The sequence below is a fragment of the Peromyscus leucopus genome, chromosome 4, assembly GCF_004664715.2.
Source record: "Peromyscus leucopus breed LL Stock chromosome 4, UCI_PerLeu_2.1, whole genome shotgun sequence".
Taxonomy (NCBI): domain Eukaryota; kingdom Metazoa; phylum Chordata; class Mammalia; order Rodentia; family Cricetidae; genus Peromyscus; species Peromyscus leucopus.
The window spans coordinates 77,249,279-77,274,385 of record NC_051066.1 but is presented as its reverse complement, the minus strand read 5'-3'; the positions used below and the strand labels follow the sequence as shown (position 1 = coordinate 77,274,385).

The following is a 25,107-nucleotide window of genomic DNA, read 5'->3' as shown; positions in this document are numbered from 1 at the left end:
TTATTCTTGAAGAATAATTAAGCTCACACCCCTCAATAGTAGACTGGCATATAATAGAGGGATGTGGAGAAAAATGGGATGCTGAGATGAAGCCACACACACACACACACACACACACACACACACACACACACACACACACAGAGCCAAGAAGAATGGACAGCTGAATTTAAAAAAAATCAGCAATTTCCAGAATTTAAAATTCTGAATCATGACATGAGACTAGTGGAATTCAGGTGTTTCTGGTACATGGACTGCTCTCACCCAATGTGAGGTCAAACTATTGACCTTGTGTACATCCTACTTCACAAATGAATCTATCAGATACACTAAGCCTATAGGCTGAAGATGATGCCCCAACACTGCAGAGAAACCTCAGTGACTGTCTAGGCAGCTGGCTGTTTCTGTCAACTCACATTTTTTTTTTTTTTGAAGCTGTTAGCATGCACTTCCTGCTTTTATTTTTTATTAGGTAATATTATTTTCTTCTTGGGTCTCTGAGAGAATTGAAGATTAGTTAGTTATAGTTGAAGATTAGTTATAGTTGAAGATTAGTTAAGATAGAAAGTGAATTAGGTACATTTTGGACTTAACCAAAATAGGATAGATAATGGAATTATTTTCTTTGAATTTGTCAAATACAAATGGACTAGACATTGTTTAGGTATTTATTGCTTGTATATATGGTATATAGTTATTGTACCTTTTTGTTTTTGTTTTTGTTTTTGTTTTTTTCGAGACAGGGTTTCTCTGTGTAGCTTTGCGCCTTTCCTGGGACTCACTTGGTAACCCAGGCTGGCCTCGAACTCACAGAGATCCGCCTGCCTCTGCCTCCTGAGTGCTGGGATTAAAGGCGTGCGCCACCACCGCCCGGCTTAGTTATTGTACTTTTGTATATAGTTTTTCTTACATTAGTTACAACTTTTTTCCTTTCTTCTTTTTATTAAAATAGAAAAGGGGAAATATGCTGATATTTTATTTGTATTAAAATGTGATTTGTATGTTAATAAATAAAGTTGCCCAGGGCTCAGAGCTATTAGCAAACCATAGTAGAAACCGGGCGGTGGTGGTGCTTGCCTTTAATCCCAGCACTTGGTAGGGAGAGCTAGGTAGATCTCTGTGTGTTCAAGGATACAGCCAGCATTGGAGACACACGCCTTTAATCTCAATACCAACCATAGAAGACCTGGAGGTCTGTACAGACAGGCAGTGATGAGGTGCTCATGTGGTTGGGTTTACAACCAATGAGAAGGCAGAACACACAGTCTATATAAAGACAAACACACAGAAAGTAGGTCTCTTGGCTGAAGAGAATAGCTGCAGAGTGAAGGGTAAGGCTCTTAGCTCTGACCTCTTGAGCTTTCATCTTTGCATTGGTTTTGTGTTTCTTATTGAATAAGACGGTTACTTCTACAGTTTTCTTTCCCTAAAATACTGGCTTCTCCCATCCCTCACCAGTTCTCCGATGGCAGAAAAATTCATTCCCCTTTCTAACTGAATCACAGCTTTAATAAAGCTATTGTATTTGACCACAGGCTTAAGAAACAGCAATATAACATAATACGAGAAGATCATTAAAGTTCTATAAAGTAAGCGTTCTCTCTGCTTCTTCATTTCCAGTGTCCTGGAGCCTTAGATAAGGGATAAACATTTTTTAATCAAAATCTAAATAACAGTAAATCTCACTTTTCATTTCATTTCAAGTATTTTTCCAGTTAAGTATGTGAGTATGTGATGTTTTCTAATTTCCTGTGTAGATCAGATGTACTAGATGTGCTATAAAAGAGTTTGGGGTTGTGGTTGCTTCTCTCTCTCTCTCTCTCTCTCTCTCTCTCTCTCTCTCTCTCTCTCTGGTTTTCAGGGCACTTTTGTGATTGCAATTCCAGTACACATCTCCTCTCTGGTTAAGATGTCAGAGAAGTAAGCCAAGAATGATTAAAATTCTAGAGACAGATTTGTAAAAGGAAAAAAAGTACTAGGAGGTAAAAAAAAAAAAAACCACTGACTGGGGGATAACTGGGTAAGTAGCTCAGAGAGGCTAAGAACAAAACAGACATTAATTATATCATCCAAGGGCCACAGTAAAATCAACAACAACAACAAAAAAAATCTAAAGGAAAATGGAGGCTTTTCTTTCTCTGTGCCTTTTCTGCTCTTGCTTTATAACAGGGATCAAGGACACAGGCACCGAAGTCCCACGTTATGCCTGCCATTTGATGGCTCTGTGAACATGTAAATGCTAACAAAAAAAATAATAATAATGTATGTGCATGTGTTTGCGTGCATGTCTGTGTGTGAATGCTAGAGAATGATTCAGAAGTCTTCCTCAATCATTCCCAATCTAGTTTTTTTTTTTTTTTTTTTTTTTTTTTTAGTGGAATTTTATTTATTGCTGTATGTATTGGGGGTAGTAGTGCCACGGGAACGGAATGTGCAAGGGTCAAAGGACAACCTTTGAGAATCTGTGCTATCCTTCTACCATGGATGCTAGGGGTCGAACTAAGGTCAACAGGCTTGAGCAGCAGAACAAATGCTTTTACCCCCGAAACTTCCCCATCTTATTGCTAAAGACAGGCCTCTTGCTCAAGTTAGAGTTCACTGAGTTGACTAGAGCAGCGGGCGGTCAAGCCCCCAAGGATCCTCCTGTCTCTGCTCCCTAGAGCTGTGAGCACAGGCAAGAGCTCTCACATTAATCTTTTTAAGGGGGTGGTGGGACCTTCGTGTTTGAATGGTAAGTACTTTCACAACCCAGCCGTCTCTCATCTCAGACCAAGTAGCTAAACTTCTCTGAGCCTCAACTGCACTGTCTGTAAATGGACAAGATAGAAACATAATTCATAAGGCTGACAGGAGTCTGACTTAGCCCAGTATCCACTGTGTAATAAATGAAATGGTTCATTATTTAAGTTTATGGAGATATTTCCTAATATAATACTTTGAACAATATAAAATGTCCAAAGGAATGTTTCAAAGGGCACATACTTGAGGCTTTTTTAAACTGCCTGGGATAAAGTAGAAGAAAATGAAATCATAGGCAAGCCCTGGAGTGGGCTGTTAATGAACTATCCCATGGCTCCATAGCTGGAGGCTGGTACCTGAAGACCCAGGGCCTGGTAAGGATCTGCTTCCTGGTTGGCAGGGGGCTGTCTTCTTGTAGTGTTTTATTTTGGCAGGTTCATGAACTTTCCTTCTTACAAGGTGCCTAATCCCATTCATGGGGCTCGTCTCATTGATCGTTAAGATTTTGATGTATGACAGCTTTGGTGGGCACATAAACATGCAGTCTGTAGCATACAGACTGATGGATGCCATGCAATTTTTGTCCCTTCATGGTTCTCTGTCCCACACCCCTGCTGTGTTGCTGTCCTGACTTACACCTTCTAATTCTCCTTGGTAAAGCTATGATCATTAACCAATAGGATTTCATAACGTGCTAGTTGCCACAGAAACACCCACCTTATAAACTCTGTAAGAACGGGTCATGTCTGTTACATTCTTGACTAAGACCCTGGTATTAACCCACATGGAGACTCAGTGAAGGTGTTTGGCCTTAGGCACCATTGGCTGAGCTCAGGATGTCAATCAACTCAGCTGTATCTCTTTCTTGGGGTCCAAGTAAGAATTCACTTTCTTAGCTTTTCTAGGTTCTTTTTTTGTATTTTAATTTTTTTGAGAATTTCATATATGTGTATTATATTTATATTATTTTCACCTATCCATCTTCCCACTCCAACTCATCCCTTGTCCTTCCCCACCCCCTCTCAAATTCATTACCTCTTCTTCTTTATTATTGTTTTTTTTTTTTTTTTTTTTTTTTTTAGTGTTGCTCATACGTTTATTACTTAGGGCTGAGTGCTTAGGATTGAATAATCTATCAAGGAACTCCTCCCTGGAAAGACCGATTTTTCCCTTTCTTAGGGGAAACGATTGATTGCCTGCAATTCTTCCTCTATGGGTGGTGTCTTGTGAAATTTTCTCCACACACACTGGCATGTCAGCTGGCATTGCCATTGTGCAGGTCTTGTGTAGGGCGCGTGTTGTTGAGAGTTCATGGGTGCACTTTCCCTGTCACATCTAAATGGCATTATCTCATAGCAGGTATTCTGGTCTTTTGCTTTTTACAACCTTTCCACCCGAGTCTTAGGGGTAGGGATTGCACTGCAGTGTACCAACGGACGGCAGAGCACCCCATGGTCACTTACTCTCTGCATTTTGAGTGGTCGTTCAACTTTGTATTGGCTCCAACTGCTGCAAAAAAGAAACTTGTTTGGCCGGGCAGTGGTGGCACATGCCTTTAATCCCAGCACTCAGGAGGCAGAGCCAGGTGGATCTCTGTGAGTTTGGGGCCAGCCTGGTCCACAGAGCAAGTTTCATGACAGGTTCCAAAGCTACACAGAGAAACCCTGTCCAAAAAAAAAAAAAAAAAAAGCATGAGAGCTACAGTTATCTGTGGGTGTAAGGACAGATATTTAGAATACGGCCAGAAATTGTATTGTTTAGGAAAATGGCAGTAGTAGGTTCTCTTGTATGGTCTATGACCTCTCCAGCCATGGGTCTTTATAGTACCAGATATGAGTTCCCTGCTATTGAATGCACATTAAGTACAATGGGCAGCTGTTAGTTACCCCCAAGATAAAAAGTGCCAATAGCCTCTTGAGGCTGCTTACATTCCTTGGTCCCCTCATAGTCCCATTTCCCATCATCAAGGATAGAAAAGACATGTTAAGTTTTTCTTGCATTGTATCACTCTATCTTTTATGCTTCCCTCTTTAATTTTTGAGAGCCCTTGTGATTACATTGGATCCACTGGATAATCCAGGACAAGCTCCCATTATTAGGAGGTCAGCTGATTAATAACCTTCCATTTGCCACTTTTTTTTCTCTTTACCATTTAACATGGCATGTTCACAGGCTCTGCCAACAGCAGAGACCAACACTGAGCCAAGCTATGGCACTATTCCCTGGGGTAACAAGCCAGGGACCTGGTGGCAAGTTGACTACATTGGACCACTTCCTCTGTGGAAAGGACAATGCTTTGTCCTTACTAGAGTAGATACTTATTCTGGTTATGGATTTACCTTTCCTGCACGCAACACTTCTGTCAAAAGCAGTATCTGCGACTTACAGAATGCCTTATCCACCATCATAGTATTCCACACAGTATTGCTTCACAGGCAGAGAAGTGTGACAGTAGGCCTCCACTCATGGAGTTCATTGGTTTTACCACGTTTCCCAGCATCCTGAAGATTGAATGGCCTTTTGAAGACACAGTTACAGCACCAGTTAGGTGGCAGGATCCTGGAGGCATGGAGGAGGGTTCTCCAGAAGGCAATATGCTTTGAGTCACTGTCCACTATGGAACAGTTTTCCCCCGTAGCCAGGATCCACAGGTCCAGGAACCAAGGAATGAAAAGGGAAAAGTTTGGCTTCTTGTTCCTGCCACCTTAAGTTTTACTAGAAGTTTTGGTTCCTGAGAAGGGAATGCTCATGCTAGGAGCCACAATAAACATTCCATTGAACTGGAAGCTCAGATTCCCCCTAGCTACTTTGGGTGTCTGATGCCCTTAAGTCAACAGGCTAAGAAAGGAGTAACAATGTTAGGAGGAGAGACTGGTCTACATAACCAAGAGAAATTGGATTGCTTCTCCACAATAGAGGGAAGAAAGATTGTGTCTGGAGTACAGATCCTTTAGGGCATCTCTTGGTACTGCCAAGTCCTGTGATTAAAGTCAATAGGAAACTACAACAACCTAATCCAGGATGGATTACGAAGGGCACACACCCTTCAGGAATGAAGGTATGGGTTACTCCTCCAAGAACAGAACCAAGACCTGCTGAAGTGATTACTGATGGTAGAGGGAATACAGAATGGGTCATAGAGGAAGTTAATCATAAATACCAACTAATGCTACATGATCAGTTGCAGAAACAAATGTTTCCATCACATTTTGTTAAGAATGTGACATATACAGATATTTGTGCTTTCTTTCCTCTATTTCTTTATCTTGTGTCTTAGTTGGGGTTTCTATTGCTGTGAAGAGACACCATGACCAGGGCAACTCTTATTAAGGAAAACATTTAACTGGAGCTGGTTTACAGTTCATCGTCATGGCGAGAAGAATGGCGGCATGCAAGCAGACATGGTGCTGGAGGGGTGGCTGAGGGCTCTACATCTGGATCTGAAGGCAGCAGAACTGTGTACCACACTGGGTGTAGCTTGAGCGTGCCTCAAAGCCCGCCTCCACAGTGGCACACTCCCCAAGGAGGCCACACCTAATCAACAAGGCCATACCTCGTAATAGGGCCTCTCCCTATGGGCCTACAGGGTCCTCTTTTTTTTTTTTTTTTTTTTTTTTTTCCTTCAAGACAAACTTTCTCTGTGTAACAGCCCTGGCTGTCCTAGAATTCACTTTGTAGAGCAGGCTGACCTCCAACTCACAGAAATCCACCTGCCTCTGCCTCCTAAATGCTGGGATTCAAGATGGGCACCACCACACCCAGTTTATGGGGTCCATTTTTATTCAAACTACCACATCATGTAATGTAATATCAAGAGAGTATCAGTGGTTTTCGTATTTAAGTTTTGAGATACTAAAAGAATATCCCTTGAGGGACATTACCACTTATTCTAAAATTTGAAGTGGGTTTGTGTTCGTACAAGGGATAGTTCTATCATGTTAGGTATAATTATGACCTGGTTAAATAGATAATGCTTTTGTGATTGTACACGGGATAGTTATATCTTGTTAAGCATAATTACATCCTAGTTATTGTTTTCATTTGGAAATTAAGCATGACATTAGAGATAGGATTGTGTGCCAAGATGACAAACGGTAGACTTGTGACGGCTATTCTTAGTGTCAACTTGACTACATCTGGAATTAACTAAAACCCAAGAGGCTGGGTACATTTGTGAGGGATTTTTCTTAATTAAATCATTTGAAGTAGAAAGAACCATCTTTAATTTGGATCTTGTGAGGTAGGATGATCTACCATTAATCTGGACCGTACCTTCTGATGGTAGCCTATATAAAGGACACAGAAGAAAGCAGCTCTTTCGCTGTTGGCCTGTTCGCCCTCACTCTGGCTGGCAAGCCTATTCCTTCACTGGTTTTAGAGCCTACTTCTTCAGGATTCCACTCAATGAATCATAAACATCACAGCTCTAATTTTAAACACATCAAAGCTAAAGTCTTACAACTTAAAAATTCAAGGTCATGGATGTAATCATTAGCAGAGCTAGAATTTGAACCTAGGATCATTTTCAAGGCCTATTAATACTACATTGTCTAATTATAAATGTCAACTATAACTATTGGTGTGGTTGAACTCAAACAAGTAATAGATATTCTGAATAAAAGTCTCAGAGAGTACCTTAAAATCCAAGTGGCAGCTTAGCACATGCTTTATAATGTATAAGTTTCCTCAGCTCATAGTCTACCCTGGAAAGTGACAGAAAGTATCAGAACAACCTACTCCAAAACCAGGGCTCCAGGGCACGGCTGGAGTTGGGAATTAAGTGATCTTATCACATCAGCTTTTTTGTGGAGAGAAAGGATCGAAACGGGGTTTCATGTAGCCCTGATTGGCCTTGAATTTTCCAGATAGCGGAGAGAGACCTTTAATCTCAGTTTCTCCTACCTTTAGGTCCCAAGTGCTGGAATACCTCATGCATAGTGCAAGATGAGGTACAGTACCATACTTGGCAATAATCCGTTTTCCTTTCTCGCTTGGATCAGAATGAATTCTTCATGTTAGCACATTAGTAGCACAGCAGTTCTCACTGCCACCTCCTTCTGCTTTTTTTTTTTTTTTTAAGCATGAAAAACAAGTGAATTCCTTCTTCCATAAGTCCAAGGAAAGTCATAGTGCCCCCTCATTGGCTCTGCCAGAGACCCAGGTCTGTCTGTGAAGCTACCGCTGAATTTGGGCAGTACATGCTAACTGATTAGCTTTGGCTTATTTGATCCTTCCTAAGTTCAGCAGTGAGCCAGCATCTCTAGAACCATGAGGACTCACAGAGATCAGGAAGGGGTACTTAAGACAGCAGGTAACAGACTTGCTTATTTATAGGGACTTAATATCCTCCATAGCAAGAAATCCAGAGGCTGGAAGTTCTGGGCTGGTTAAATCTGAAGCTTAGTGATATCAAGGGTTGACAGGCTCTTCTGTGACCATTTAGGTTTGCCTCCAGGATTACAAAATGGCTTCCACAACTTGTCCCCCTTGGCAAAATGTTAAAGCGGGAAGGAAGGGAGGGAGGGATTTCTTCTTATATGCTTCTTCCTTTTGTTCAGGAAAAAAATATTTCCCAGAAGCATCTCAAAAGACTTGCTTGTCAGTTCATAAGGAATAATGGGAGATGGTAATGGAGCTGCAACCAGCTGTATCTGGAAGGATGTTGAGGATTTGGGTTACCAGGAAGGGGCCAAGAGGGTCTGGATGAATATTATACAAAGGATGTCCATTGAAGCAGAACCAAACACAGAGAAGGGTTCAAGGCCTGAAGTGTACTAGATACTCTATGGGGAATTTATTGTGGGATTCACAATAAATCCCTCAGAGATTTAAGCGCAAATATGAACCACCAGAGTCGGCATGGCCACGTTGCATTAGTTACTCTTGAGTCACTGTAACAAAATACCTAACATTATAACTTAATGGAAGATGGATCTATTTTAGCTCACAGATTCAGAAAGTGAGATGGTGTAGATGTAACCATCTTGTTAAATAAGAAACACAGAGCCAAATACAGAGTCAAAAGCCAAGAGGTCAGAGCAATAGCTAAGAGCTGAGATTAAAAACCTTACCCTTCACTGCCACTGCTGTCCTACCTCTCCGCAAGAGACCTACTTCCTGTGTGTTTGTCCTTTTCATTGACTTTCTATTCTGCCTTCTCATTGGTTGTAAACCCAACCACATGACCTCCTCTTCATTGCCCATCTATACAGACCTCCAGGTCTTCTATGGTTGGTATTGAGATTAAAGGCATGTGTCTCCATGCTGGTGGTATCCTTGAACACGCGAGATCTGCCTGTCATGTGACCAGGATTAAGGGTGTGTGCTAGCACTGCCAGACTTCTGCTATGGCTTGCATTAGCTCTGACCTCCAGGCAACTTTATTTATTTATTTATTTATTTATTTATTTATTTATTTATTTATTTATTTATTTATTTTTGATGGTCCTAAATTGTTTATTGGGTATGAATTTTACAAACATTACGTGTATTAGCGGTAATAGTGGAGCTGCAGAGTATTGTGCCTTCTCCAGGCTGCACGGCAAGAGTCACCAATAGTGTGGTGGAACTTGTGGCCCTTTCCAAGGCCACTGGCTCTTGCGGCCAGCAGATGTCAGCCCGCGCATCTCTCTGTGCTTGTGGACTGGTTTGGTGATCCATTGGGTGTCAGGGTTTCTTCTGATAGCTTTATGGAATGGATCAATGAGGATAACCTCAAAAAGTTTATATGTGGAATCTTCGCCGACCCAGTAAGAATTCAGGACTCTCAAAGCCTCACAATGGCGTCCAGCTCTCTCCTCAGCAACAGACTGAAGGCTTTGGGCAAACTTTAGCTGGTTAACACCATGATGGACAGGCTTGCCGTAAGTTGCACCCTTAGGAACTGGGCGTTTGCGGCCACCACAGCGGACACGAATCCTGTTTATGACATAACCTTGCTTGGCCTTGTATCCCAGCCTCCGTGCTTTGTCAGGCCGGGTGGGGCGGGGAGCCCTATGCAGCCCCGAGAGCTGGCGGTACTGCCAGCAGCGGACCCTCAGGAGAAAGCGCTTCACGTCCAACTGCTTCTTCCTCCATAGCTCCTGCAGGTATTTGTATGCACCCATCTTGGCTCACCTGATGGCTGCCGCCAGAGGAAAGGGGCAACTTTATTTATTAACATACAGTTAAAATCACATTTCAGTACAAATAAAATATCACCATATTTCCCCTTTTCGAGGGAACAGGAAGGCAGAGGGAGAGACCTGCCAGCCGCCGCCATGACAAGCAAGATGTAAGGTACCAGTAAGCCACGAGCCACGTGGCAACTTATAGATTAATAGAAATGGGTTAATTTGAGATAGAAGAAGTAGATAACAAGAAGCCTGCATTGGCCATACAGTTTATAAGTAATATAAGCATCTTAGTGATTATTTTATACGTGGGTTGTGGGACTGTGGGGGCTTGGTGGGACCTGGAGAGAAGCTCTCCAGCTACAGTTTGGTTCCTCACACCAGCGAGGGCATGACAGAGCAGGGCTGCTCACAACACAGGAGACCAGGACGTAGATTAATGGGAAGCCTACCACTTAGCTTCCACCTATCCTAATTTCATTCCACTTGAGGGCACAGCCCACGTGACAGTCCCACCCACATTCAAGGTGAGTCTTTCTCCATCATCTGATCTTCTTTGGAAATACCCTCACCCAGAGGTCTGCATCACCAAGCCTAAAGATGTTAAATCCAGTCAAGTTGACAGTGAAAATGAACCTTCCCACATGTGGAGCATGGTAACTGTTTCCCTCCAACCACACATGCCCTTCTACCGAGTAACATTGAGCAGATTCTGGAAGAGGCTGTCTTCTCTTCTTGAACCTTGGCTGCCCTCTCCTTGCCTTGACATCCTTCCATAGTGAAAATATGTGTGACATCTGGCCTAGGCTTTAAGGAGCTTTGAAGCTTCCATTTCTGTTTTCTGGGAATCCAGAGTCCACACAAAGAGGTTATCTTACCGGAGGGGATGTGCAGAGGGAAAATGGCCCCAGAAAATGAGAGTGAACACAGAAGAGAACCGAGGCCGCCAAACAGCCGCCAGCATGGGAGGGACCCGATCTTGGGTGTTCCAGCCCCAGCTGAGCATCTGGCTGCATGTGGCTGCATGAGTGGCCTCAAACAACACCACATGGAGCAGAACAGCTCAGCTGAGTCCTGTTGGGTCACAAGACCCCAAGAAAACCTTAGTTATTGTTTTAAATCATGAGACTTTGGAGGCCTGTGGCATAGAAATAGGTGAAGGGGAAGCCCTCTGCTCCTCTCTTTTCAGACTGCCAGTGAAATTGGATGCTCAGAACATCCAAGTTTAGTAGAGGTGAAAGCTTGGCGAGAACTCTGGTTTCTTAAGCTTTCACTTGTCTTCTGGTAGTTTTACTTATTTTTGCTTTTGAGATAGGATCTCCTGTGGCTCATATTGGTACTGAACTTAATAGGTAGCCCAAGCTGTCCATCCACATTCCACTTCCCAAATGCTGCACTTAATGGATATGGGTCATCACATCTAGCTCAAGAATGCCTTTATCTTTTAAAAAAAAAAAAAAAAAAAAAAAGTAAAAACACAGCTAGGCAGTGGTGGCACACATCTTTAATCCAGCACTTGGAAGGCAGAGGCAGGCAGATCTCGGTGAGTTCAAGACAAGCCTAGTCTACAAAGTAAGTTCTAGGACAGCTAGGGCTGTTACACAGAGAAACTCTGTCTCAAAGAAACAAAATAAATCAATAAAATAAAACCCAAACCAAAGAAAGAAAGAAATACTTAAAAAGAAAGTGTGGTGGCACAGTTACTTGGTTGTTGGAGGTAGGGGGGGATCAGTTTAAGGTTGCCACCAGCTAAACAATGAGTTTAAGACTAGCCTGGGCTATATGAAACCCTATTTCAAAAAACAAAAACAGGATGGAGAATGTAGCTCAGTCAATGTAGTATTTGCCAGCATGTATGAAGCCCTGGATTTGATCCACAGGACCACATAAACCTAGCACTTAGGAGGAAGCAAAACGATCAGATGTTTAAGGACAACCTTGACTACACAGTCAGGTCACAGCCCTCATGGCTTACACGAGACTCTGCTAAAATAATAATAATAAAATAATAATAATAATGAAAACTCATATTTCTGCATTTTCTGTCCTCTGGCATAATTGTTTCATTGTATACAATGGGTGCTCTTTTAACTTCTGTTAATATGCATAAAGTAATGCCTCCCATTAAATGATTGCTTATTATGTGCTTAGCACAATCCTAAATATATTACCTCAGGTTTGCTGTGCTCCTGAATTTTACAGATAACAGACATTTAACATTTTAAATAATGGAATCGGGGTGAAGGGAAAACATGCTTGTAGCCCCAGCATTTGGGAGGCTGTTGGAGGAGGACTGGGAGTTCAAGGCTAACTGATGAGTTAAATAATGAGTTTAGAGTCTGTTGGCTAAGTAGCAGTGGACCTGGATTCCCATCCCAATATGCTAGACTCTGAAACGTATGCGCATTAAGCACCATGATCAACAGCCTCACTGACTCTCCGCGGCATCTTCCCAACAGATGAGGTTTGTCTTTCTTGGGTGATGCAGTGATTCCATTCAGCCCGACTCTCATCGTGTCTTAACGCTGCCTTAGGGTGGATATAGATTTCAGGATTAAGCCAGAGTAGATCTGTTTGGAATCTTCAAAGAGTTTTTCGTTACTGAACATTTGCTGTGAGTCACTAGGACGCTTTCTACAGAGTGAAACATAAAACGCCTTGAGTTTTTCATCTCTCAGAAGAGTTATATTCGTGGCACTTCTCATCCCTCCCCCACACCGTTTTCTTACCCTGCATCAGGATTCCTGGGCTCTTGTCATCCTTACACTGCTTGTGAGGTAAAGGAGGAGACTTGAACTCTGGTTTAGAAACTTTGTACAGTCTTGCTGAGTAAGGCTGCGGGGTGGGGATAGGAAAGAAGGGACAAGCAGGAAGGACATTGGACCAATGAAGGCAAAACACCGTTAGGAGTATCTAGAGACTAGCAACCTAAGCCTCCTCTGCCTGTCACTCTGTGCAATGACTGTGAATGACAGCTTGCCTGGGCTCTTCTGATCCAGACCTAGTGTCCTGACAGAAGGGGCCACAGGCCCCATTGCTAACTCAGGGTGTCCTGACCCGGTCACTCATGCTGCGCTCTACGCACACCACTCCAGAGTTTCAGAAAGAGGCAGGTATAAGACATGGTCATTGGTGCCGAGGGTGCCGGCTTAACCCCTCGTCCTTTCTCCTGGAGGCACAGAGGTGAAGACACATGAACAGCTTTCCGAAAACTGACCACAATAGCAGGCACCATGGAGCACAGAGCTGGGCAGCATCTGGGGGAAGAGATGAGGCAGGTCTGTCAGGAGAGGAACAGCAACCACAGAGGCAGGAAGGCAGAAGCGGAGAGGCAGGGCACACCTAGGGAACACTCCCCCACTCCCAGTGGCCATGCCTAATGCAAGACTCTTCCCTGGAGAAAAAGAAAGACTCACCTTGTGTTGGATTTTCCCCAGTATCTCATTTAAAATGAAACAAACACGCAAACAACAACAAACCTCTTACTTTTGATATTGTTTTTGAGACAGGATTCTCAAAAAAACAAACAGGAGTCTGTAGCTCAGGCTAGCTTGGACCTACTCCCAATGTAGCCTAGGCTGGCCTTGATCTCATCCTCCCAAGTGCTGGAATTATGATCATGAGCTGCCAAACTCAGCTTCCACGTGACCTCATTTTATGAGATGATTTTCTAGTTAACTTGATTTTAAATGAAAAAAAATTCCATTTGGGGAAGAAGGTAAGATGCAAGAATGACGGGGGGGGGGGAGGAGGAGGAGGAGGAGGAGAGAGAGAGAGAGAGAGACAGACAGAGAGAGAGACTTAGGGTTCTTTGTATGGCTTTGTCATTTAACCCTCAAAAAGCTTGCTATGACAAACACTGTAGAAAACCGTGACGATTATCCGCTCTGAATAATTGCACTTAGTGTTCCAAAAGTGGCCCTCAGCCAGGTGTGGTGGCCTCCACCCCTAATCCCAGCACTGGGGAGGCTAAGGCAGGAGGTTTGAGCCTTTAGGCCAGCTGAAGCTACTTAGCAAGGAAGAAAAAGTGGCTGTGGCGATGTTGAAGAGTCGGGGTCACTAATGACGACTGGAATAAAATCATTTCCCAAAATCTGATAGGCAAAACAGAGCCAAAGAATCAGTATTTGGGGGCTGGGAGCAGTGTTCAGCGGTAGAGGACAAAATTAGCATATATAAAGCCCTGGATTCAATCTGAGCACAAATAAATAAATAGCACCCAGGTAACAATGACAAAAGTCAATATTTCAAAATATTTCATGTAATATTTAACTTAAACTATATTTAATAAAGTATATTAAATATTAAAGTAGATAGTGCAAAATTTCAGTTTTACTCCTATAGTGCTGTGTGTGTACTTTCAAACTGATTATAAAATTTGGCATGGGGGCTGTTATGAGAGAGTGAGGGAATTGCCTTATCTGGGCAGTTATCTGATCTAGCACATACTTTGGCTTGGTCTCTGGAGCTCCAGGGTATAGGGCTGAGGAAGTAGAGACAGATAATGTGGAAGGAAGTTAGGCGGTCAAATGAAACCCAGTTCAGGGATGACGATGGGGTGACCTGTGTGTTCAGCAGATGAGGCTGCAGTAACTGAGTTTCAGGAGATGTTTTCTGATGGCAGCACAGAGCAAAACCTTACTCAGTTTTCCCTGAGCTTGTTTCACAAACCAGATCATGTCTGACATCAGGTGGGTATATTTGAGGAGCCGGGGCACTTTCTTCACACGTCAAGAAAATGCTTCCTTAGTTCTGCAGTGGGTACCAGCTGTGGGTCCTTCACTATAATTCTGGTACCTTCCTGAAGATAGCATCCTATTCCATTAGGCTCAGCCCCCAGGACTACCACCCCCTTCAGATGCCAATCACATGCTGCAGGTTGTTTTGCCTGGGTTTCTGGCTTGCTGGATATAAATCCTGCTTCTCGAAACCTTCCTGTCAGTTTGATTAATGTGCTAGAGTGGTTCACAGAACGCAGGCAGACACATTTACAGTTTTATGATAAAGGATACTAATTCAAAGGTTCTAAGTATAGAGCAGCATGGCTAGAATCCCAGGAGGCTATAATCAGGAGGCTAACACAGCGGGATCCCCTCAAGTTCCAGGCTAGCTTGGGCTACATCATATGACCCTGCACGAAAAAGAAATCAAATGAAACAACAAACCAACCAAGACAAAGGAAACGATGAATGGGCTAAGGCATAGATGGTGACCTGGACCAGTGGGTCAGTCTTCAGTGATAGGATCCTGAGAGGGAGTTGCCTGGGATGAAAAAGATAAAGAAGATAGATGGTAGAGATGATAAAAGCTGGGGTTGGGAGGTCTTGCACAAGCTGTGCCTTATGCCAAGCAAGTTATTAAGAAGTACAGCCTCCCATATACTATTTTCAGGGGAAATCACCAAGGTCAGCAGAGAGCTAAATCAATCAGACAATGTTGGCAAAGAGAACACAGGATACTGTCTTAGGGTTACTCTTGCTGTGAAGAGACACCATGACCACAGCAACTCTTATAAAGAAATCATTTAACTGTAAGTGGCTCACTTACAGTTTCAGTCCATTATCATCATGACGGGGAGCATGGCAGTGTGCAGGCAGCCATAATGTTGGCCACATCTTGACCAGAAGGCAACAGGAAGTTGACTGAAAGTCGCCCTGAGGGAAGCTTGAACCAAAGAGACCCGAAAGCCCCACACACACAGTGACACACTTCCTTCAACAAGCCACACCTAATAGTGCCACTCCCTTTGAAGGCTATTTCCTTTCAAGCCACCATGGATGCCTTAGTTAGATACAGTTGCCTTAGGATTGATAACCACAGCCCAGAAAGAAGAGTTGGGTCCCCAGAAATTGAAACCTTGACTCCTTTGAGGCACAGGCTCCAGCCTCAGACCTGCCTTGCCAAGTCCACTCCTGAATAATAACACAGAACTAAAGTTTACTTTGTCCTTACATCAAGAAAAAGTCTTGGACCAGTCTGACTCCCTGCAATCTGGCTGGGAAAAGAAGCTTCCATGTCCTTTCCGGGTGTACTACTCCCCAGGAATATCCATGGGAAACTCTGCAGAAGCTCTTTGAACCCTATCCTTTTCTTCTTGGAGACTCTTATGCACAGGTGTGATTGGACTAAGGCCAACAGTTGTTACTGTGATTCATAGACTGAGGAGAAAACCCATTGAGTCCTGTTCATTCAGTTGCTTCTTGGGATCTCTGTGTAGCATTCCCTCCTCCCAGACATGAGAGGGGGCCTCTTAAGAACTGATTATCTGCTGGGTGATTGGGGTGCATGCCTTTAATCCCAGCACTCGGTGGAGGGGGGATGGAGGGTGGGGGATGGGGAGGTGCAGAGGCAGATGGATCTCTGAGTATGAGGCCAGCCTGGTCTACAAAGTGAGTTCTAGGACAGCCAGGCTTACACAGAGAAACAGCTCTGTCTCAAAAAAAAAAAAAAAAAAAAAAAAAAAAAGGGTATAAGAATTGAAGAATTGATCCTCTTACAAGCTCTATCAGATAAGGTAGATCATATAAATCATTATTGTCAGTCCTGTGGAGAGGCGATGAAGTCTTGAATGAATATGCATTGTTGACAGGAACATGACCATGTTAAAGACTACAATGCCTCAGACCCATGGGGATGGAAAGGCCTTCCCTGGTGTGGGTGTGTGCATGCAGACACTATCACCCACAGCTTCCTAGTCCCTGGATGACTGAAGTCTGACCCTGCAGAGTCCCTTACTGAGATTAACTAACCCGCCCACTCCTCCTTTATGCTTCGTGTAATAAACAGTCTGAATTTCCTGGCTGCTGCTAGTACATCTCCATCAGAGTGCATGGCCCACCTGATCCCAGTTTGTTCGTATGTGTCTGTCCTTCCTTCATTCCCCATCACCCCGGTTAGGTCAGTCCCTAAGCCTTGCAGGTCTTGATACAGTCCCCAAAGAGAAAAGCAGACAGAAGGAAGAGCATAGATTTAGTTTCTGCAACCCAGTTTGGAGAAGCAAACTGCTAGTTTCTATTGTCTATCTAGAAAAGAAAAAGAAACTGGTGAAAGGAAAACAGAAGATCAGATCTGTCTCTCTCCCATGTAGAGAGACTGACTAATTGATTAACTGATCGCTTGATTAACTGATTGATTGATTGTGTCCTCTGAGCTCTGCTTTTGAAGTCAAAGGAGCCTCAACACCATAGCAAAAGGCAGCATTTTACTGCTCTGAAGACATTGGGGAGCAGCTTTAGGAACTAGGGACAGAGACCAAACACTGAAACCTCCTTTGTTTCAGCCATCTGGAACAGGGATATGAGGCTTGTGAGCCTGTAGTAACTGTGGATGAAACCCAAACTACTTGTGATAACACAGAGAGACAAGCCGAAACAGAAGAATGCCCCTGATGCTAGCCATAAGAACGTGCTAGCAGCACTCCTGGTCTTGCCTTGTTTTTAAAGACATAACACATTTAGGGAGCATAAGAGAGGGAAATAGTTATCGGACAGCCCCCTCTCACTTTTTCCCTTAATTATGCCGTTGTGGTCCCTCCTATCAGACAAGTTTCTATATTAATAGTTACTATTAAAAAATTAAAGCAGGCTGTTAAAAAGCCGTTTCATTCTACAAGGAACATACAGATTCCTACTCTAAACCATGCAACCATGATAAAAGTGACCTGAAGATGGACTTTACTGTGAAAGTAAAGAAAAAAAATGTTGGAGATGTGAATGAAAGTTTCCAGGGGGAAAAAAAGCCATGCTCCATGCTAAAGATCTACACGACTGATTGACTGCTTAAAATAGTAATCATAGTGAAGTGGAATGTTGCAGAATCAGAGTCAAAATTAACTTGGGCTATCTTAATTTCTTTAATAATTCATTCATTCATTTCCCATTTGTATGTCCTAATAAACAACCTTTGGCTGTCAGATAAAACATTTGGAAGGTATTAAGTTATCAGACCACTAGCTTCCATTAACTCCAGAGCTAAGAAGAAGCCAACAGACAGCATCTGAGGCTGAGCAGAGAGGCCCTAGCTTGATGGAACTAGACTTCCTGATGTTCCTACCAGTATGTTCATAAAATGCCTTATTTATGACCCTTTTAATTCATATGACTATAAAAATCCATGTAAGCACTTCCATGTTGGAACACGTTCTGTGGGGCCATCTGAGTCTGCATCCCTGGACTAGGGTCACATGTTTTACTGAGAATGAGCCATCTCATTTCTTCTGAGTCAAAAGCTGTCTTTTACTACAACAATCTATGTATTTATGATCTTGGAGCAAAGAAAGACTTCTTAAACACAAATGGATTTGACTATATTAATACATAAGCTCTTTTCAGAATGGACACTCTTATTAACAATGTTAATGGACAGGTGGCAGACCAGAAGATGATGTTTTCAGCATTTAAATAGACCAGAGTTATTGTCTAGAAAGTTCAAGGAAATCATCCAAAAAAAAAAAAAAAAAGAGCAGAAAATGAAATAAAAATTTAAAAGTTATGAACAGTCTATGCACACAAAGAACTATTAATCTTTCTTTAAAAACTAAGACACTTAAAAATAGTATTATCATGAGTTTTCATGAGATTAACAAAAATTACAAAGTTAGCTATAATGCCAAATATTGTCAAGGAATAGATTTTAAATATTTATTTTATTTGTATGTGCGTGTGTGCGTGTGTGTGTGTGTGTGTGTGCATGTGTGTGTGTGTGTGTGTGTGTGTGTGTGTGTAAATGCATGTGGATGCCAGAAGAAAGTGTCAGATTGCTAGGAGCTGGAGTTTCAGGTGGTTGGGAGCCACTGGATGAGTGTGCTAAGAACCACCAAACTCTGATCTTCTAAAGGAGCAGCAAGGACTCTCACTCCTAAGCTTCTCTCCAGCCCAATATTCAAGATCAACACACACACACACACACACACACACACACACACACAACAGAGACACAAGAGAGAGAGAGAGAGAGAGACAGAGAGACAGAGAGACAGAGAGACAGAGAGACAGAGACAGAGACAGAGAGAGCAAGCTGGGGATAGTGACACAAACCTTTAATCTCAGAACTCAGGAGTCAGAAGCAGGAGAGTCTCTATGAGTCAGTTCAGCTTGGCCCACACAGTGAGCTCCAGGAGAGCCAGAACTACAGAGACAGACCTAGTAGTCAAAACAACAACAACAACAACAACTAAATATATAATTTTATGTGTATGCGTTTGGTCTGAGTGTATGTAGGAACACCATGTGTGCAGATCCCTGTGGAGACCAGAAATGGAGTCAGAGCCACTGGAACTGGGGCTACAGGTGTTGTGAGCTGCCCGAGGTGGGTGCTGGAAAGTGAAATGGGGTCTTCTGAAAGAGCAGCAGGTGCTCTCACAGATAAGTCCGCCCATGTATTAGATTTTTTTTTTTTTTTTTTTTTTTTTTTCGAGACAGGTTTCTCTGTGTAGCTTTGCGCTTTCTGACTCATTGGTACCAGCTGCTTGACTCACAGAGATCGCTGCTCTGCTCCGAGTGCTGGGATTAAAGGCGTGCGCCACGACCGCCCTGCTGTATTAGAGATTTTTAATGACACAGCACTGTGTAAAATAATGAGACAAAGAATTCTTTAGTTCTAGGTTTATGTAAAATTTAATACATACGTTAAACAAAGCAATACATTTTTTAAAAGATACATACACACACAATGACATTAATCAAACTCACTGAAGAGAGTTTTGTGGAAACCTTTTGGGGAAAACTTGGGGGAATACAGATAGAATTTGAAGATAAAGAAGAAATAAAGTTAAATTAAAATTGAATGAAATAAGAAAGATGTCTTGCACAAACTGAGGGCAGATTAGGATCTGAGTCATATAACTAACTCGTCTACCTGTACTCAGGTTCCAAAATAAATAAATAAACAGAGAGAACATGCCTCAGGGAGATTTGCCCTCATAATTCTTGATTTACAAGGGAAGTGCACCAACCTCTGAAATACAAAGTCTTTAATTAGTTCCAGTCCAGAGGTGACTGCTTTCCCAAGTAGAGAAATGGAAGGCAAATTTAAGGATTCCCTACCCCCCATTCCCAGAGTGCTGATCTCACAGATGATTAAGTGTCTGTCTTCCTTTGCAGTCCATGCAGATAAAAGCCAAGACCACCCCCTAGGAAAGCATTTCCAAGAAGAGGGGCTTGAAAACATCAGTTTGACAAAAAGAATTAGCATCAGCCTGGGTTTAGGGAGCTGGCTTGAGACCAGGGAGGAAGTCAGAGATTAACTCACAATTGACTGGATGCTCTTTCATATAATTCCCCGGCCTGCAGCTTCCACACTAGCAAAATGGAGGCATTCACTAGGAAGTAATTTATAGAACGCATCTGAGAACAATGGGGAAACAAGCGTCATGGGAATGTTTTGAATTCTTGAGGTGAATGGAATGATGATTAGGAAAATGAGGTATCTTTAGCAAATAACATACTAAATGAATGTCATGAAATATCTTGATCAGGGTTTATCTGGGATTATTTTTGCAGATATTTGCTTTTAAGGTGGAAGTGTTCATAGTATTACACGAAGCAGCAGCAGCAGCGAACTGTTCAACCATTCATGTGTGAGCACTGAACAAAATGAAATGTTCAGAAAATTGTTGTGCCAAGCAACTCATTATTCTGTATATCCATCTTCAACAGCCGTTTGAGAAGCAGAGTCAGGCCCAGCCCCAAAACCTTCATTCTTTGTATTTTTGGGGGACTGGGATGAGCTGGGAGGTATCATATTTCACTGTCCTGACATAATAGGATAAGATAGTAGCTAATATGATAACAGGAAGAGATGAGATTTAGGTGATCTCAGGGGCTTGTTGGAGAAAATGAAATCAGGCACTGAGATAACCGTCTAATTACATAAAAATGGGACCAGCTGAAGGGGGCCCATCCACCATCTCAGCAGGAGTGGACTATGAAGTTCATCTTGTTCTCTTTTTAAACATCTAGAGGCTTTTCTAAAACTAATCGTGCCACATTATGAGTCACACTAACCTTCACTCTTCTTATTGGAGCAGTGAAGAGGACACACACTGCCACCACAGCTGAGGGGTGGGAATGGAGGTGGGTAAAACTACCAGGAGCAGCCAGGATCTCAGCTCAGCTACCCTCTGGCAGGGTAACCTTTATGAAGTTCTTGTTGCTGTTGTTCGAGTGCTGTGTGTGAGTGTGTGTGAATGTTTTGTTTTCTTCCCAGAATTTAAGTTTCCTCATTTGTATGGAGTTCACATTGTCAGGCAGCTAAATATTAGCAGGTTTAGATGGATGGACCTCTACCTCAAAATAAGCAGCTTGTAAAACAAAGAACCCAAACTGTGAGACTGATTACAGGTCAAAAGAATTAGATCCAAGCCGTATCCGGCTCTAGTTAGAGACCTGGTATTCTAAACTTCTTGGGAGGTCATTAATAGATAACCAAATTCTGTGAAATTCCTGTTTAGCAGCAGGCTTTCTGGGAGTTACCATTGTTTTCCTCCTTTAAGAATCAATCCAAGTGGACCTGTCAATCACCTGGATAGGAAACCCACACCACAGGAAAAGTTGTCTGTTCGAGAGACTTCAGAAATAGGCTAAAAACTGCCAAAAATGTAGATGAGCATAATGTTCTCTTTGGCTTTTTCCCAACTGTCACCCCTTACGAGTGAGTGTGTATTGCCCTGCAATGGTCCCTTTGGCCACTGTCCATTCTCACCCCTTGAGAGGGCTCTACTTTTCTCTGTAATAAACTCCACCTAGCGTTTTGTCTGAATTATTTTAATGGAGGTCCCCAGGACCAGAGAGACATAGGGAGTCAGAGGAAGAGCCCCAGGAACAAAATGTTTAAAGGCTTAAGACCTAAGAGTCACATAATAACACACACTTGCTATTTAGAAATGTATCATTTATTTCTGAGACTCTCACATGAATTTGCAAGAGACGAAGCTGCCAAGTACCCTGTCCTCCACATCTGCCTGCTGAGCATCTTGAGATAGATGCTATACAGCTGTTGTTAACCCCTGTGAGAAGACAAGGCCAGTGCCAAGGAGCCGAGCAGCCTGAGGAAGATTCAAAGTTTTGAAGGAACTGTTATGCAGCAATAGATCATGAGTACAGATTTTATTTCAGCGATGCTCTTCTGTAATAAAACTCTAAAATTGGAATGGCTTTGAACTTGGGCAACAGGAAGAAGCTAGCAGGACATTGAGGTGAATATTAGTAAAAAACTGGAACGTTGAAGAAACTGCTGGTCAGATCCAAATGGTCTTTGAGATAGCTACAGGAGAGAGCTTAAAGAGAAGATGCTATTGGAAACTAGGAGTGGTGTTTGTTATATAGAGACAGGAGTTTGGTGACACTGTCACCTACAGAGATGTGGAAAATAGAAAGTGTGCCTAATCGATTGGCTGTTGTAGCCAAAGTCATTTCCCGGTGTAGTGTTGATGGTACTGCCTGATATCTTCACAACTGTGAAAAGGAAGAGCTCATCCGAAGGAAGAACTCTTCAAAAAAAAGTACCTAGTTTGAAAATCTCCAGTTAAGGGTGGCAAATAATGCTAAAATAAAGACATGGCTTCCAGACAAAGATAAAGTCCAGGATGATGTTGCAAGCATCACTGAGGGGTGAGGGTATGGCTGAACAATCCTTTATTTAGAACTCAAAACTGTCCATAGCGGGGATTCAGAGAGTCACTCCGACAAAAATAGGATTCAAAGATGCCCCAGGGTGTGTGCCTCTGCAGCTTCAGTAGAGGGACAGTTTCAGGAGACATGGATTTGTTTTGAAAAGATTTGTAGGTATGGATTCTGTGTAACAGAATAAACTGAATTATATTTATAGGAGACTTACTTTTAAGTCTTTATACAAGCAAGTATAGAGAGAGTAAAACTTAAAGTGGAATTTAGAGCTCCTAGATTCTATTGTTAGAAATCAAAGTGACAATACTATACAGTTTCAAACATATATTACTTTTTCCAAAGTTAATTAATTTATTTTATGTATATGAGTGCTCTAGATGCATGTACACCATTATGCCATCAGATCTCACTAGAGATGGTTGTGAGCTACCATGTGGTTGCTAGGAACCGAACTCAGGACCTCTGGAAGAGTAGCCAGTGCTCTTAATCACAGAGCTATCTCTCCAGCCTTTTAAACATATATTACTTTAAATGGGAAAAGAATTAAGAGTCCAACAGGCGAACTCAAGAACTGTGGAAAGTTCTTCCCACACAGGAATAGGCCTGAAAGCCCTAACCAAAGAAATTCCAAGATGTATGCAACTGGGCTTAAGGATCCTGATGGACCAGTAGCCACCCAGAGCTTCCTCTCTTCTGTTGGAACAGACTGTCTGTTCCAATTCTATTGAGCCAATCCTGCAAATGTATCTGGGGGTCCAGGAAACACTGGTGTTAAGATGGACAGAGCTATACTTGAGAAGCTTAATTTAAAACATTATGCCTGGGAGACTTATATACATCTGCAGTCAGTTTAGACGACATGACTCTGGAGTGATGGTATCATGGGAAGAGACATCTACTATGGAACAAAGTGAGAACAGTTTACCTATGGGGGATAGACAGATCACTGGAGACCAAAAGGCAGACTACGGTTGCTGCCAAGAAGCTCCCAAAACTCAAATCTTTATGCCCTTGGTCAGTATCTTCCACGCTGGACAGCACAATAGTATCTCTATGACCAACAGGCTATGTTGGAAATAACAATAGATGCCTTAGGTTATAAAAGATATTATGTCTTCCACCATGTTCTCTCTTGCTTTGGGGGAAATTCAGCTTTCTTAATAGGACAGTCAAACAGTCCTATAAAAAGTAGTGCAGCCTCCTTTCAATGGCTATGTGAGCGAGCTCACTTGCAAGCAAATATGACATTTGCAGATTAGCCTTTAAACGCCTGTAGTACTGACAATATCCTTGCTTACATTTCTAAGCCTGATCCACTCACTGTTAAGCCACTCCAGGATTCATGACTCATGGAAATTAAGCGAGACAACAGATGTTTGTTATCTCAAGGTTCTACATTTTAAGGTAATTTTCCATGAAGTAATAGGTTAGTATGTCAAGGCTATCTCTAGATGTTCCCGAAGACTACTAAGCTTGGAGAACTGGCTGGTTCTGCTTTCACTGGAGAGAAGCAGAGAAGCGCATCTGACCAAATCCACTAACTAGGTCACCAGAACTTTACGAAGTCCCTTTTTAATACTTCATTTACTCTTCTTGTAAGTCTCTCTCCACAGAAGGCTCAAAGACAGATTGTGAAGTATCACATATTGGATTTCACAGCATCGTGTTTTGTTAGGTTGAAATTAAAAAGAACCAAGGACAATAATGATAACAACATGTTGTCACTTCCTCCTGTTAAAAACTCTAGGATCTATAAATGTCCTTTTGCCAGGGGGCTGTGGTACCAAGTATTGAACCCCGGGCCTCTTATGTGCTAAATAAGTACTCTACCACTGAGCTATACCTCCTACAATTTTTCTTAATTTTGTTTTGAGACAGTGTCTTATTAAGTTGTCTAGGTGGGACTCAAATACACAGTTCTCCTGCCTCAGCCTTCCAGGCAGCTGGAACCAAAGGTGTATGCCACAATGCACAGTCAAAAATACTTTTTATAAGGTATTTTCATTTCAAAGATTTTGTAATAACCATGCCATTGGGTTACTAAAGCCTAAACAGTTTTATTTTCATCTGGGGGAGGGAAACAGAAAGAACCGAGCAACAAACACTACTCACAGAATTACTGATGCTGAAGCTTGAGTTGGCATTGGCCAATTTCTTTCTCCAGAGCGGTGTATCAATCTTTGTTTTGAATGAAAACATAGAAGTAATTTCCAGAGAAATGAACTGAAGGAAAACAAAAATGTGCACAGAATTTAATTGGAACAAAACAAACCTATTTTTTCCCCAGCATTCTATAGAATTGTTCTGAGGTTTAAAAACAAACAAACAAAAACAAAGTCTCCAAAGCCGGGCGACGGTGGTGCATGCCTTTAATCCCAGCACTCAGGAGGCAGAGCCAGGCAGATCTCTGTGAGTTCAAGGCCAGCCTGGGCTACCAAGTGAGATCCAGGACAGGCACCAAAACTACACAGAGAAACCCTGTCTGGAAACACACACACACACACACACACACACACACACACACACACATATCTCCAAACCTTCTAAAAATATATATTTAACAACAGCTGCACAGAGACTAAACATACGCTATCTTAAGGGACATCAAACATTATTTAAAATTTTTATTAATC

General features: G+C 42.4%; 1 protein-coding gene and 1 long non-coding RNA gene across 2 annotated transcripts; both read right to left on the bottom strand.

Moving 5' to 3' along the window:
- Positions 1–9,184: 9,184 nt before the first annotated feature.
- On the bottom strand, positions 9,185–9,874 carry LOC114710758 (60S ribosomal protein L15-like). The gene has a single exon (XM_037204393.1). It carries the CDS (start codon positions 9,843–9,845, stop codon positions 9,288–9,290), a length of 558 nt encoding a protein of 185 aa, XP_037060288.1. The 5' UTR covers positions 9,846–9,874; the 3' UTR covers positions 9,185–9,287.
- Positions 9,875–21,723: 11,849 nt separating this feature from the next.
- On the bottom strand, positions 21,724–24,815 carry LOC119087867. Its single transcript, XR_005091363.1, has 2 exons — positions 24,587–24,815; positions 21,724–23,372 (listed from the first exon to the last, which is right to left on the bottom strand). It is a non-coding gene; the product is annotated as an uncharacterized LOC119087867 (long non-coding RNA).
- Positions 24,816–25,107: the final 292 nt, after the last annotated feature.